Here is a 15191-nt window from a genome sequence, read left to right as displayed (position 1 = left end):
TAGAAAAACAAAATCAAAAGGTAGAATGAAAACAAAATTCCATATAATATGAAAATTTAAAAAAACCACCACGATCTCAACCTATAAACTTTAAAGTGTGGGTGCCAAATATAATTTGTTTGAACTGAGATTAGGAAACAAGGTAAAAGCCAATATCTGGCTCCTTAAAAGTCACATAAGAAACAGTTTTCTCCAAAACTATCTTGAGAGATATTCATAAGCACAGTTTGACTAAGGGACTGAGATACATGAGCATGGATAGGGCACAGGATGACAAAATTACTGCAACAGAGAACCAGTTTATGTTGTGTGGAATGGAGAGAAACAGAATTTTTAGATCATTTCCTATGCCACAATCATTCAGTGAAGACTGGCAGAAATGAATCTGGGAGTAAGAAAGAGCTTCCTAGTTTTAGACAGTTTAGTGCAAAAAATATATAAACAACTATTTTATGTCAGATAACATTGGCTCCAACAAATCAACAATTTTTTCTCCTGCCAATATAGCAAAAATAAAAGACTGTACACGGAAAAGCACGACATATAAACATCATCACCATTAGTTTTCTATACATCATTTTACCTATAAAGCAAGTTTATTATTGCCTCGACACCATCTATGATTTACTGACGTACATTACATGCCACATATTGTAATTTCTTTCCTTCATAACAGGTGCTTTATATATTAGTGACTAAATTACAGAGGAAAGCACAGGGTTCCCACATGGTTCCTATTTTTCTCACTGGCAAGCTGATTCTTTTTTTGAGTGCTACACCTCATAAAGAAATGAGTGAGGACTGGTAGCCCATGGCTCTGCGCTGGCAGGGGAATGCCAGCATAGCTGTTGGCCAGCATCTTTTGTACCCTCATTATCCCTTAACAAATGCCCCCCTTTGTCTTATAGCAAGGTAAAATACGAGTGCAACTTCAAATGATAAAACATGTACACACATTTATTCAACATTCTATATTACATAACAAATATGTACAATTTCAAATAATAAATTAAAACAAATGAGCAAAATAAGTTTGAAAGAAGTTCATCGTCATTGTTACTTAATGACATTTTTCTATCTTCATTTCTAAGAGTTCATCTGATCTGAGATCCTGATCATCATCTTACTAGAAAAACTTGCCAGGGCGGCACATTTGAAATGTGGAGTGTTTTGTTGTCCGCAAGCAGCAGGAAGGTGTTTGTTAATAACAGAAACACTGAAAAGGATCAATCACAATCAAGAAGGGTTGATGAACATTTGTACGATATGTACAAAACTCTGCAAAAATTCTTTAATATTTTTTTCTTCTAGTTCCTCACATTCTTTGCATCCAGATTCGGTTATATTCTGCCAAATGAAAAGAAAGGATTAGATTGGCAAGCGTAAGATATGAGAATACCACATCATTTGAACCATTTGGTAAGGTCTTAACATGTGAAAACTTAGCAAAATAATATTAGGAAAAACTGGGAGATTTGATATGGATTTGTTTTTCATGTGATAGATTAAAGACATTGAAAAAAATAAGCCATGTCCACCAGACCATGGAATTCCTGCTTAAAGCCCACCACTAGTTTCTTATCATCCACCTCTCACATAAAGCACACAGGCCCTCCATGAGCTGTTCCTTGCCTATTTGTTTCACTGTTCTCCACTATCTTGGTGTTATGGTTTACGAATACTGGGGGAGCCCCTGTATCTCCTTACAATGCACAACATGCTATCAGATGCCTTTCTTTCTTTGCTTTTCTCTCTGTGACATTCTTCCCATTTTAACCGTTGCTACTCACACTTAAGGTTATTCAGGGGCTGCCTCATTTAGGAAGCCTTTTCTGAACCCCTGAGCTCTGAGGGCTTAGTACAACGTCCCATCTCTGAATCTCAGAGCCCCTTGGTTAGACCTCTCTCACAGTACATCATGTATTGCATCTATATTATGAACTTTTATCTTTTTTATACTACTCTTCTCTAAGCCCCCATTTAGAAAGGCAAAGCCCTATATTTTTGTTTCCCTGGTATGTAGCATAGGGCCTTGCATACAGTAATTAACAAATCATTGTTGTCGAATTTAACCATTTAGGGGAATATTATAAATGACGGTAATTTAAGTACTGTGTCCTCAATAACTGGAATATTCCAAAGGTGGCAAATATTAATCAGCATTTTAGGAGATCATCTGAACCATGAAGGCTGTGTCAGCAAAGCTGAAAATTAGGTTTTACATCCATTAAGCATTTGGAATTTAGATTCACCAATATTTATCAAGCACATACTCCATGCCAAGCACTATCATAGCTGATGTAAGGCTAGCCTACTTGACCCTGAAAATAATCATGTCAGATAGGGAGAGAGAATATTAAATGACTCATCTCAGACGATATAATCAACTGAAAAGCTTCACATCCAAGATTTCTGACTGTGCAGTCCTATACACTCATTTCTGTACATCTGTCACACTATGTCATGATGACTATCAACATGCACAATCAACAGTTCATCATTGATGTTGCCATGACTTATCTGTTGCAAGTCTCACTCTTCCCACCTATAAGATGAAATAACATCTTGTAGAGTATTGGTAACATTAAATCCATTGCATAAATATGACATGTATTTAGGGTATGGGAGACATTTTTTCCGGAAATTAAGATATCGCACTGAAAAAACAAAAACACCTACACCTTTGCAGATGACATTCTAGTACAAGAAACATGTAATACCTATTACATAAAATATATAGTATGACAGTGAGGCATGCAGAGAAGGGGACAGTGGTATAAAGTGGTGACGGCACAGCAACTGTGCATAGGTGATGTCACTGTGAGGTGACATTTAAGCTGTGACCTGGAACAAACTAGGGTTTTTAAAGAAAGTCAAGGTGTCCAGTCACATGAACTTAGGCTTTTGCCTTTGTCTAAACATAGTTCCCCACATATCTTTAAAAGGTTCATGCCCTCACATCTTTGTCAAATGTCAGTTCATTAGTAAAATCTTTTCTTGAACTAGAGCCCCAGTCAGTCTCCTTTATCTGCCTAATTTTTCCTCATTGGACTTAATAAACATGTAATTTATTATTCATTTTCTGATGTATTAGCTTGTTTCTGTTCCAGGATTGCGGGTGTTTCTCTTTCCCTCCTGAAGGGCTAAAAAGTATTCATCACATGAACTGATTTTCTTATGTCTTCTTTGTTTATGAAACTGCCTTCTCTCCACCATGCTTGGGCCAAATAGGATTTGCCACGAAGAGCACAATTCTTTTCCTTTCAGTCTCTTTGTGCAGTTGGTCTTCCAGCCTATTATGGGAGCTCCTAGACTTTGATCTCCTGAAACTCTTTACTTCTCACGTTGCCTGGGATATTCTAGATTGTACTCAAATAACTAGCATTTTTTATTCTGATCCTTTTTCAGCATTTATCTTCTCAGGAGGTAAGAGGACAGACTTCACAGTGAAACTGTTCAGGTAAACACAATGGTTCCCCATTTTACTAGCTGCATGAATTGGAGCATGTGATTCAAGCTCTCAGTACTCCAATTTCTTCAACCAACAAACAGAAATAAGGATAATTATTTCACAGATTCCTTGTGAAGATTAAATTAATTATCAATTTAAAGCTCAGAGAATAGCATCTGGCACACTCTAATAACCCAATAAATGTGAGTACTTTTATTGATACTAAACACTTGACTATCTAATTAGATAATGTCTGTCCATTACACCCGAGGTAAACACTTTCAGGTCAGTGACCGGCTTGGCTCACAACTGTCACGTTAGCATTGAAGCACACTGTCTGCCATTATTCTGTAAATGTTCATTTACTGAATAAATCAATGAACGGTTTAGGACTGCGTGCATGCCAGACCTCTCTGAATGCCACTTTCGAATGGTACTCCCCTAGAACTGAACTCTCTCTCCTGAGTGCCCTTTAGGATGAATGATTTCTCCAAGACAAGTCCAAAACATCTGATGCGGTGCTGTATGATTATCGGACAACTCACCCCATTAGAAGATAAACTGCTATTTGCTAGGAAGATAATATTTTCTAAGGTTTCATTAAGAAGCTCAATTCTGGACTCATGTAAAATAACTCGTAACTCCAGGAGAAAGCACTTCATTGCTGTTACTTTGCAATTCGGCTAAAAAATAAGAGTTACAAAGAACAATTTTGAAAACAAATCATTTTCTCATTATTCATTTTCACATTGATATAATTTCGATGTCTTAAAAGTCAATCTAAATATTTTTTAAAGATACACAATAATCTTAAGACATTTTACAAAGAACACAGCATATTTTTTTGTTTGGCCTTCAAATCAAAACTAAAACTAACAAAACACAATTCAGAAGGCTGGCGATATTGTATGGAAGAGCACAAAACTGGAAAATCTAGAAAGAGTATGGTACTTTTTCTCACTGAGCACATTTTCATGTGGGAAGGGTGATAATAGTGGCCTTAGATTCTCAAAACATCAATACAGATTGTGCATGTGTAAGAATTTTTAGAATTAGGTTGTGTTGTTGACATTTTAAATAGTGGAAGCTACTAACCATATTATTCCGGCAAGTTCTAAAGTTCCAGATGGAGGAGTGATTCCAAGAAATTTATCAGAAAAATCTAAGCTGGTAAGAAGACAAACCTAATACCCACCTACTGTTGTCTTTTTGTGCAGACTTTGATGTCCTCTCCATTTTTCAGAGAAAGAAGCTTTAATCCCCAAAATGACACAGTGGCTTTGACACAGACTACATGAAAACTTGGGTCAGTTATTTAATATATGTAAGCTCTGGTTTTTATCAGTGAGAACAAGAAGTGTTCATTATGTGATTACTAAGTCTTCTTTCAGAAAAAAAAATAAAAAATTTTGTTACTAGACAAAAATAAAGAAAGAAATAAATAAAATCAAAGCAAGACTACTGCCTACTCACAAGCTGGCCAAATCAGAAAGGGGTCTCCTAGCTACCACACAAGTACATTTCCCACAATAGTTATTTTAACAATCCCTAAATTTCAAAGACAGTAAGTACTTAAAGAACATCTGGGGATTTGACCATGACGTGTTTGACTTTGTGTCCCCAATTCAGCGCATAGTGCCTGGGATCCTGTAGGTGCTTTAAAAATGCTTACTGAATGGACAGGTATATGAAAGAACACACTCCTATGCTCAACACTGGCCATATTCCTTGCCCACCCCTCCACCCCACAGCAGCTGCTTCATATTGAAAGATAAATATCGTCACTATGTTAGCCATAATAAAACTGAGGTTCAGAAATGTTTAGTGATTTTTTTTATTATTGTTTATTTTTTTATTTCAGAATATTAGGAGTATACATGTTTCAGGGGTGTCTAACCTTTTTTCTTTTCTGCTGCACTTTGGAAGAATAAGAATTGTCTTGGGCCACACAGTAAATATACAAACACTAAAGAAAGCTGACGAGCAAAAGAAAAGGTTCCTGCATACTTTCCATGATATCCCACACCACAAAATAAGCAAAACAGTCTTCAGATAATCTGCAGGCACCCTGAGGGCCAAAGGTTGCATGCCCCTGGTATATACTTTGTTTTTGTACAGATTGAATCAGAGTTGAAGTGGGCCTTTCACCCAGATAATGTGTGCTGTTGGTATGAATGTTCAGTGATTTCTAAGGTAACACAAGTAGAAAGTGGTTGAGTCGTGGGGCAATGCCTGTGGCTCAAAGGAGTAGGGCACTGGCCCCATATGCCGGAGGTGGTGGGTTCAAACCCAGCCCCAGCCAAAAATTGCAAAAAAAAAAAAAAAAAAGAAAGTGGTTGAGTCGCTGTTTAAATGTAAATTTCAATCTCTGATTCATTCTACCTCTGAGTTATAAGGTTATCTTCTTGCAAAAATACAATCTTGGGTTGCTAAATATTGGTGGTTAATTGACTAATTTTGGCTTTCTAAATAATGCAAAGAGAAATAGGAAACACACTGAAGCAGAGGAGGGAGACAAGTTCTATGCACAGAAGTGCTCCTCAAGAAGCTGATGAATATTTATTTTTTTTCCAGGTTTTGGCTATCGCTTCTTCCCAATGGTTAGAAAGTCATCTATGTCAGACAAATTCTAATAGAGAAATAACAGAGGGAGGACATAGAGCTTGTTTTCTATGGGTTGAAGTTAGAGGTTTTTCATTGGTTTTGGTAACAACCCAAAAGGAAAGGACTACATCATGAGTGAAATCCTACATGCCTCAAGAAGTGTCAATATATTAATGAAACAAGTTCAAGATCATGTTTGAATTCTGGTACATTTTATCAATTATTTTTCTTTTCTCATGCATAGAATCATTAGAATCTTTTCCTGGCAAACATAGATATCCATGAAATATGCAGAACACAGATGCCTTTAAGCAATTATAGAAAATATAATTGGAGATGGTGATATATTACAATACCAGAAATAACTAATATGTTGGATTCTTTGAAATGGAATCAGTTAACCTGATTCTTTTTAAATTTTTTTATTTGATTTTTTTTATTAAGCCATTTGTACATAGATCATGAATACATTTATGCCATTATGGGATTCAATGTGTTGATTATTTGTACAAATTGGAGTGCTTACATCCTACTGATTAACATAGCCTTCACCTTGTTTACCCAATTACAGTGTTAAAACATTTGTGTTCTACACTGATAGATTCAACTTGTACTTGAAATATGCTCCATAGGTGTGGTCCCTCTATAAACCCTCCTTCTACTAACCCACGCCCTTCCCTTCCCCTCCCTCTCCCTCCTTCATCCTAGGCTATAGATGTGATTCATCTTTCATATGAAAGTGTGAGTGATTACAAAGTGGTTTTATACTAGCACTGAAAATTGGATATTTTTTTCATTCCTGAGATACTTTACTAAGAAGAATATTTTCCAGCTCCATCCATGTACACATAAAAGAATACTATGTTGCATAGCATTCCATGTTATACATATACCATAATTTATTAATCCATTCATGGGTCGATAGGCACTTGGGCTTCTTCTATGATTTGGCAATAATGAATTGAGCTGCAATGAACAATCTGGTGAAAATATCTTTGTTGCCAAATAATTTTTGGTCTTTTGGATGTACACCTAGAAGAGGAATTGCAGAACCAAACGGTTATAGGTCTACATTTAGATCCCTGAGTGTTCTCCAGACTTCCTTCCAAAAGGAACGTGCTAGCTTGCATTCCCACCAGCAGTGCAGAAGTGTTCTCTTTTCTCCACATCCACCCCAATGTCTGTAGTTTTGGGATTTTGTGATGTGGGCTACTCTTACTGGAGTTAGATGGTATCTCAGAGTGGTTTTGATTTGCATTTCTCTGATGATAAAAGATGATGAGCATTTTATCTTGTGCCTGTAGACCATGCACCTGTCTTCTTCGGAGAAGCTTCTGTTCATTTCTCTTGCCCACAATGAAATGGGATCACTTGTTTTATTCTTATTAGTTAAGTTTGAATTCTCTGTGCATTCTGGTTATTAGATCTTTATCAGAAATACAATTTTCAAAAATCCCCTCCCATTCTGAGGGCTATTTGCTTTACTTAGTGTGTTCTTGGCAGGGCAGAAGCTTTTTAATTTGATCAGATCCCAGTAATGTATTTTTGATGTTGCTTCAATTGCCCAGGGGTCCTCCTCATAAAGTATTCCCCCAGGACAATTTTTTAAAGTGTTTCCCCTGCACTCTCTCCAAGAATTTTTATAGTTTCATGTCTTAAGTTGAAGTTCTTTAGCCATTGAGACGTCAATTTTTGTTAGAGGAGAAAGGTGTGGGTCCAGTTTCAGTCTTCTAAAAGTTGCCAGCCAATTCACCCAGCACCATTTGTTACATAGGGACTCTTTCCCCCAATTTATATTTTTGATAGGTCTATCAAAGATCAAATGATGATAAGTGTCTGGATTAATCTCTTGGCTCAATTCTGTTCCATACATCTACCTCTTTCTTTTTGTGCCAGTACCATGCTGTTTTGATTACTATTGATTTACAGTATAGTGTAAAGTCTAGAAGTGTGATTCCTCCCAATTTGTTTTTATTTCTGAGTAGTGTCTTGGTTATTCAAGGCTTTTTTCTGTTTCCATATAAAACGAAGTACTTATTTTTCCAGATATTTATAAAGTATGACATAGGTGCTTTAATAGGGATATGTAGTTTTATGTAGATTGCTGTAAGTAGTATAGACATTTTAACAATGTTGATTCTTTCCAGCCATGAGCATGGTATATTTTTCCATTTGTTAACATCTTCAGCTATTTCTATTCTCAGAGTTTCATAGTTCTCTTTATAGAGATCTTTCATATCCTTAGTTAGATACACTCCCAGATACTTCATCTTCTTTGGCACTATTATAAAGGGAATAGAGTCCTTGATTGTTTTTTACCCTTGACTATTGGTATATATAAAGGCTACAGATTTGTGAGTGTTAATTTTGTATCCTGAGATGTTGCTATATTCCTTGATCACTTCTAGGAGTTTTGTAGTTGATTCCCTGGGGTTTTCCAGATATATAATCATATTGTCTGTGAAGAGTGACAGTTCAATTTCCTCTGGTCCTATTTGGATCCCCTTGATTGCCTTCTCTTGCCGGATTGCACTGGTTAGTACTTCCATTACAATGTAAAAAAGCAGTAGAGACAGTGGGCATCCTTGCCTGATTTCTGATCTGAATGGAAATGATTTCAATTTTACTCCATTCCATACAATATTGGCTGTGGGTTTGCTGTAGATGGCCTCTATCAGTTTAAGAAATGTTCCTTCTATACCTATTTTCTTAAGTGTTCTGATTAAGAAAGGATGCTGGATATTATTAAAAGCTTTTTCTACATCAATTGAGAGAATCATATGGTCTTTGTTTTTTACTTTGTTTATGTGATGTATTATATTTATGGATTTACGTATATATTGAACCATCCTTGGGACCCTGGGATGAAACCCACCTGGTTGTAATGTATAATTTGTTTGATGTGTTGTTGGATTCTGTTTGCTAGGATCTTATTGAATATTTTTACACCAATATTCATTAGTGATATTGGCCTATAATTTTCCTTTCTTGTTGGGTCTTTTCCTGTTTTGGGAATCAGGGTGATATTTGCTTCATAGAATGTGTTGGGAAGTATTCCTTCTTTTTATGTTTTGGAAAAGGTTAAGTAATATAGGTACTAGTTCCTCTTTAAAGGTTTGGTAGAATTCTGATGTGAAGCCATCTGGTCCTAGGCTTTTCTTTTAGAGATTTGTTATAGTTGATGCTATTTCAGAACTTGTTATGGGCTTGTTCAACATTTCCACTTCTTTCTGGCTAAGTCTAGGAAGGTGGTGTGTTTCTAAGTATTAATCTATTTCCTTCAGATTTTCATACTTCTGAGAATAGAGTTTTATGTAGTATTCAGTAAGGATTTGTTGAATTTCTGAGGAGTCTGTTGTTATTTGGCTTTTATCATTTCTGATTGATAAAATTAGGGATTTTACTCTTCTGCTTCTAGTTAGGTTAGCCAAAGGTTTATCTATTTTATTGACCTTTTCAAAAAACCAACTTTTTGATTGATTGATCTGTAGTATGATTCTTTTGTTTTCAATTTCATTTCTTTCTGCTGTAATTTTAGTTATTTCTTTTCTTCTGCTGGGTTTAGGGTTGGAATGTTCTTCCTTTTCCAGTTTCTTGAGATGTCCCATTAAGTTTTGACTTCCTCTCTTTCCATTCTTTTAAGCAAGGCTTGCAACACTATAAACTTCCCTCTTAGGACTGCCTTTATGGTATTCCAGAGGTTCTGGTAATTCGTGTGTTCATTATCATTTTGTTCCAAAAATTTGGTAATTATCTTCTTAATCTCATCTATGATCCAGCTATCATCAGCATGAGGTTATTTAGTTTCCATGTTTTTGTATGAGTATGCAGATTCCTGATGTTACTCAGTTCAACTTTTATTCCATGATGGTCCAAGAAAATACAAGAAATGATTTCCATTCTTTTATTTTGCTGAGGTTAGACTTGTGACCTAAGAATACGCATTCTTCTCATTAGCTCATGGATCATCCTCCAAAATTAAGGAGGTTAAAATGTTCTGTAGATATCTGTTAAATACAATTGTTGAGTCTAAAAGTCTAAAATTTCTTTGCTTAGCTTCTTATTGTAGGATATGTCCAACACTACCAAAGGAGTGTTAAAATCTCCAACTATTATGGTGCTGGAGAAAATCACATTGCTCAGGTCTGTTAGAGTCTCTCTTATAAATTGAGGCACATTCTGGGTGGGTGCAAAAATGTTAATAATTGAAATCTCATCATGTTGAGTGTTGCCCTTAACAAATATGAAGTGACCATCCTTATCTTTCCTTATTTTTGTTGGTTTAAAGCCTATTATATCTGTGAATAAAATTGCAACACCTGTTTTTTTCTGATTTCCATTTGCCTGAATTATAGATGACCATCCCTTCACCCTGAGCCTATGTATATCTTTTAAGATAAGGTGACATTCTTGAATGAAGCAGATGTCTGGCCTGAGTTTTTGTATCCAGTCTGCCAACTTATACCTCTTTAGAGGGCAATTTAAGCCATTGACATTAATTGAGAGTACTGATAAGCCTGGTAGTATTTTGAGTATTGAGTTTTTCAAAAGTCCAGTGGACATTTTTAATTCTTTTGCCACTGTGGAAGTTGGAATTTGATCAAAAGTTTCTGAATTACTTTACTTTGGTGGTGGAGGATTATGCTGTTCTTTGTGGAGGATGGGTCTCAGAATATCCTGGAGAGCTGGTTTAGTCATGGCAAATTTCAACATATGCATGTCCTTAAAGTATTTAATTTCTCCATCATAAATGAAACTCAGTTTCACTGGATACAGGATCCTGGGTTGAAAGTGATTTTGTTTAAGGAGATTAAAGGTTGATGACCATCCTCCCCCCTTGTATCTTGAAAGGTTTCTGCTGAGAGATCTGCAGTCATTCTAATGTTCTTTCCCTTGTAGGTTATGGTTTCTTTATGTCTGGCTGCTTGCAGAGTTTTCTCCTTCATATTAACTTTGGTGAAGCTAATTATAATGTGTCTATGAGATTTTTTTATTTGGGTTGAGTCAGAATCTCTTTGCATGTCTGGGAAGTTCTCTTTGATTATTTCATTATTTTGAAAATAATCAAGGATACAGAGCATTTGTATCCTTCAAAGCAACCTCGTCACCTTCAGGAATTCCTATAAGGCGAATATTAGATTTCTTTGGATTATCCCAGAGCTGTCTGAGAGAATGATCCATTTTTGCTCTCCACTTCTCTTCCTCTTTGAGCATTTGGGAGCATTCAAAAGCTTTGTCTTCAATGTCAGAGATTCTTTCTTCAGCCTGCTCCATTCTGTTACTGAGGGGGATTCTACTGTATTTCTCAGATCTTTAAGGGCTGCAAGTTCTTGCCTCAATATGTCAAAATCTTGGGTGATTTTGTCTTTGAATTTGTTGAAATATTGAGACATCTTTTGAATTACTCCTTGAATTTCTAATTCTATCTTTACCTCCATCCTGTTGATCTTATTTGCTATCCAAATTCTGAACTCGATTCCTGACATCTCAGCCATTTGTTTGTGAATGGGATCTTGTGCTGTGCCTGCCATATCATTCCTTGGGGGAGTTGATCTACTCTGATTATTCATGTTGCCAGAGTTTTTCCACTGATTCCACTTCATGATTGTTTTTCACTGGTTGACTAGATGAGCAGGTAAGGTGAAACCAGATTGAGAGCTCCCGCAATTGTGGTTAACCAGCCCTTTGTCAAGGATCTTGGACTGGTGACTGCAGCTTTTTCCCCTACAGCTTTGCAGAGGACCCGTACATTACTACAGTCTGAGCCTGAGGAGACCTGCTGGGTGTGGTGGGGTTAGGTGGCTCTGTCTTGTATTCAGCTGGTTCTTGTCTGATCCTAGTGGATCAGTGACTCTGGTTTGAAGTCTCAGCTGAAGTTTGCTTTCTTGGAGTTGCAGCTTGCCTCAGCAGAGGTGACCTGCAGTTATCACTCTTCTCTCAGCTTGGCTCCCAGTCTTCAGCTTAATTGGGTACATTATCCTTCCCTTTCTGTTGAAAGCTGGCTCCCCTAGGCCATCTTGCCCCTTCCCCTCAGTTAAACTGATTCTTACATCTAATTTCATCATGATCCAACTGCATCATTAAAAGGTGTGATGTATTTTGTTTGACACAGACAGAAATACTTTTAAAAATTTGATTTGGCAATATAACAAAAATAGAATTTATGTAGCTCTCTGACTTACAACTTCAACAAACAGTTATAAAATTCATTGACATTATATTTTAGAAACACAAAAATGGTAGATTTAAAAATTATACATATTTTAGGGGTATGTTATGAAAATATACTTCTTAAACTTTTGAAGACTGCCAAAGTACCAATTTATAAAAAAAACATGCTATACTCACATGAACATCATTTTCAGTATATAAAGAAGCATCAATATGTATAGACTGAAAAGAAAGAAAATTATATAACATGAAAAACTATGCCCAGTTTTAGATATAATGAGAATAACCTACTGAAAGCATTCAATCAAGCTATTTAAATTAAATTTTATTTTGAGATCATTTTAGATTCATACAAAATTTTTAAAGAAAATACAGAGAGATCCTGTATACTCTTCACCAAGTTTCCCCCAGTGATAATATCTTGCCTGATCATTGTGTAATATCACAACCAGAAAGCTGACATTAACACAACAACCTACCTTATTCAGATTTCACTGGTTTTATGTGCATTAGCGCATATGCAGTTTTATGCAATTTCATCACACGTGCAGATTCTCATCACTATCACCAGTCAAAATACAAAATACAGTAGTTTCATCACCACAAGAATTGTTCTGCTGTTCTGTTACAGCCAGCTTTCCTACCCACACATCACCCTTCCATCACCACCTAATCTCTCTCACCTCTGGCAACCACTTCTCTTTTCTCCATTCCTACAACTTTGTCATTTCATGAATATTACTATATAAGTGGAATCTTACAGTATTCCACCTATTGAAGTGAACTGTTTAAATACTAGATCTTTTATAGGTAGTTGCAGGTTTACAGAAAAATAAGTGGAAATTATAAAGACTTCTCCTATACATATCTCCCCTCACTCATGTTTGCCCTCTTGTTAATATCTTCCATTATTATGGTACCTTTATTATAATTCATGACTCAATATTGGCATGTAAACTAAAGTCTATAGAGTATTATGGATCATTTTTGTGTTGTTCATTTTATGTGTTTTGACAAACAGATAATGACATGTGTCCACCATTACATTGTTATACAGGGTAGTTTCTCTGCCTAAAAAATCATCTGCACTCTGCCTGGTCATCACTCCCTCCTTCTGAACCTCTGGCAACTGCTGATCTTTTTAATGTCTTCATAGTGTTGCTTTTTATAAAATGTTATATAGTTGGGATTATACAGAATGAGTCCTTTTCAGATTGGTTTTCTTGACTTACCAACATGCTTTAGCAGTGTCTCTATTTCTTTCCATGGTTTGATAGCTCATTTCTTTTTTTCTGTTGTATTAATGTACCACAATTTGTTTAGGAAGGCGGGCTGTGTTGGCCTTTTTTTACCCAGCATAATATCCTAGAGATACAACCAACTGGTTGCATCACTAGTTTGTACAGAGTTTCCTCACAAAACTAATAATAGAATTTCTGTGTGGCCTAGCAATCCCACTTCTGGGTATATAATATATCCAAAGTAAGAGAAATCAGTATATGGGCAGAGGCATCTGCACACTCCCATGTTTATTGAAGCATTGCTCAAACTAGCCAAGATTTGGAATCAACCTATGTGCCCATGAACAGATGAACGGATAGAGATAGCCCTAGAAAGAATGACATCCTGCCCTTTGCAACAACATAGATGGGACTGGAAAACGTTATGTTAAAGGAAATAAATCCAGCACAGAAAAACAAATCTTGCATTTTCTCACTCATAGTTGGGAACTAAATACTAGCTTTTCCTTTTAATTGCTCAATAGTGCTCCCTGACATGGTATAACATAGTTTAAGTATTTACCTATTGAAAAGCACATCTGGGTTGCTTCTAGTTTTTGGAAATTATGAACAAACTCTATGAACATCTATGTGTACATTTTCACATAAACATAAGTTTTCCTTTCCCTAGGATAGATGTACAAGAGTACAACTGTTGAATTATGTGGCAAATACATGCTTTTTAATAGAACAAACCAGTTTAATAGAGTGGCTACACCATTTTACATTTTCACCAGCAATGTAGGAGTGATCCAGTTTCTATTCCTCCTTGCTAGGATTATCACCATTTTAATTTATATTTTATTTATGTATATTTAGAATGATCATTTTTTGTGCTATTTTTATTTGTATTTGTTTAGCATTATCACTATTTTTAACTTTCTTAAAGCTGTTGTGCTTTCTTTCGTACATATATCATTCCTGATTTTCTGTCTAACAGTTGTATTAGTTACTGAGAAGGTATAATTGTGGATTTTTCTGTTTCTCCTTCCGGATCTATTACTTTTTGTTTCATCAATTTTGAGTGTTTGGTGTTTGGTGTGTATACACTTAGGATCATTATGTTTTCCTTGTTAATTTACATTTTATCATTATATATTGTCTCTCTTGACTCTTGTTCTAAACTCTATCTGCTATCACTATAGGGACTTTTAAAAATTAACACGCGCACATGTATCAGTTTCCTAGAGCTGAAACTCTGATAGTAATGCAGAGACTTTTAAAAATTAACATGTGCCTTGACTTTCTCAGGTTTCTGGTGGGTCCTGGCAATCCCTGGCCTTCCTGGGCTTGTATCTGCATCACTCCAAACCCTGCCTCTGCCTTCCAAGGGGATTCTTCCTGGTGAGTTTCTCTGTGCCTTTTCCTTATGTAATAAAGACACTAGTCATTGGATTTAGGGCCCACCTCCCTCCAGTATGATCTCATCTTAACTTCACTAATTATATCTGCAAAGTTGCTCATTCCAAGGTCACATTCTAAAGTTTCAAGTGGATGTGAAATTTGGTGGGGAAGCACTATTCATCCCACTATAGTATGATATATCATTATCTATCTTTTTAATTTCAACCTGTCTGAAGTAAGCTTCTTCAGGGTAAAAGACACAGGTTGTGCTTTTTTATTAACTTATCCAGTCTTTTATTTGGTATACTCTCTTTTTCCTTTCCTTCTAGGATACTGATAAT

The 15191-nt window shown here is 35.9% G+C and overlaps 1 protein-coding gene across 4 annotated transcripts in view; it reads right to left on the bottom strand.

Annotated features, from left to right (window-relative positions):
• Positions 1–248: 248 nt before the first annotated feature.
• Positions 249–15191, bottom strand: part of IL15 (interleukin 15) — a 98528-nt gene continuing 83585 nt past the window's right edge. For all 4 annotated transcript variants that reach the window (XM_053582153.1, XM_053582171.1, XM_053582143.1 and 1 more), the window contains 3 exons: positions 12404–12448; positions 3997–4134; positions 249–1347 (listed from right to left, as the gene is read on the bottom strand). In XM_053582153.1, the coding sequence (XP_053438128.1) occupies positions 1237–1347; positions 3997–4134; positions 12404–12448 (294 nt within the window). In that variant the 3' untranslated portion in view covers positions 249–1236. The remainder of the gene's footprint in view (positions 1348–3996; positions 4135–12403; positions 12449–15191) is intronic.

The sequence above is a fragment of the Nycticebus coucang genome, chromosome 1 (genome assembly GCF_027406575.1).
Source record: "Nycticebus coucang isolate mNycCou1 chromosome 1, mNycCou1.pri, whole genome shotgun sequence".
In the NCBI taxonomy this organism is placed as follows: Eukaryota; Metazoa; Chordata; class Mammalia; order Primates; family Lorisidae; genus Nycticebus; species Nycticebus coucang.
The sequence above is the reverse complement of the archived record's forward strand: the minus strand, read 5'-3'. Positions and strand labels throughout refer to the sequence as shown.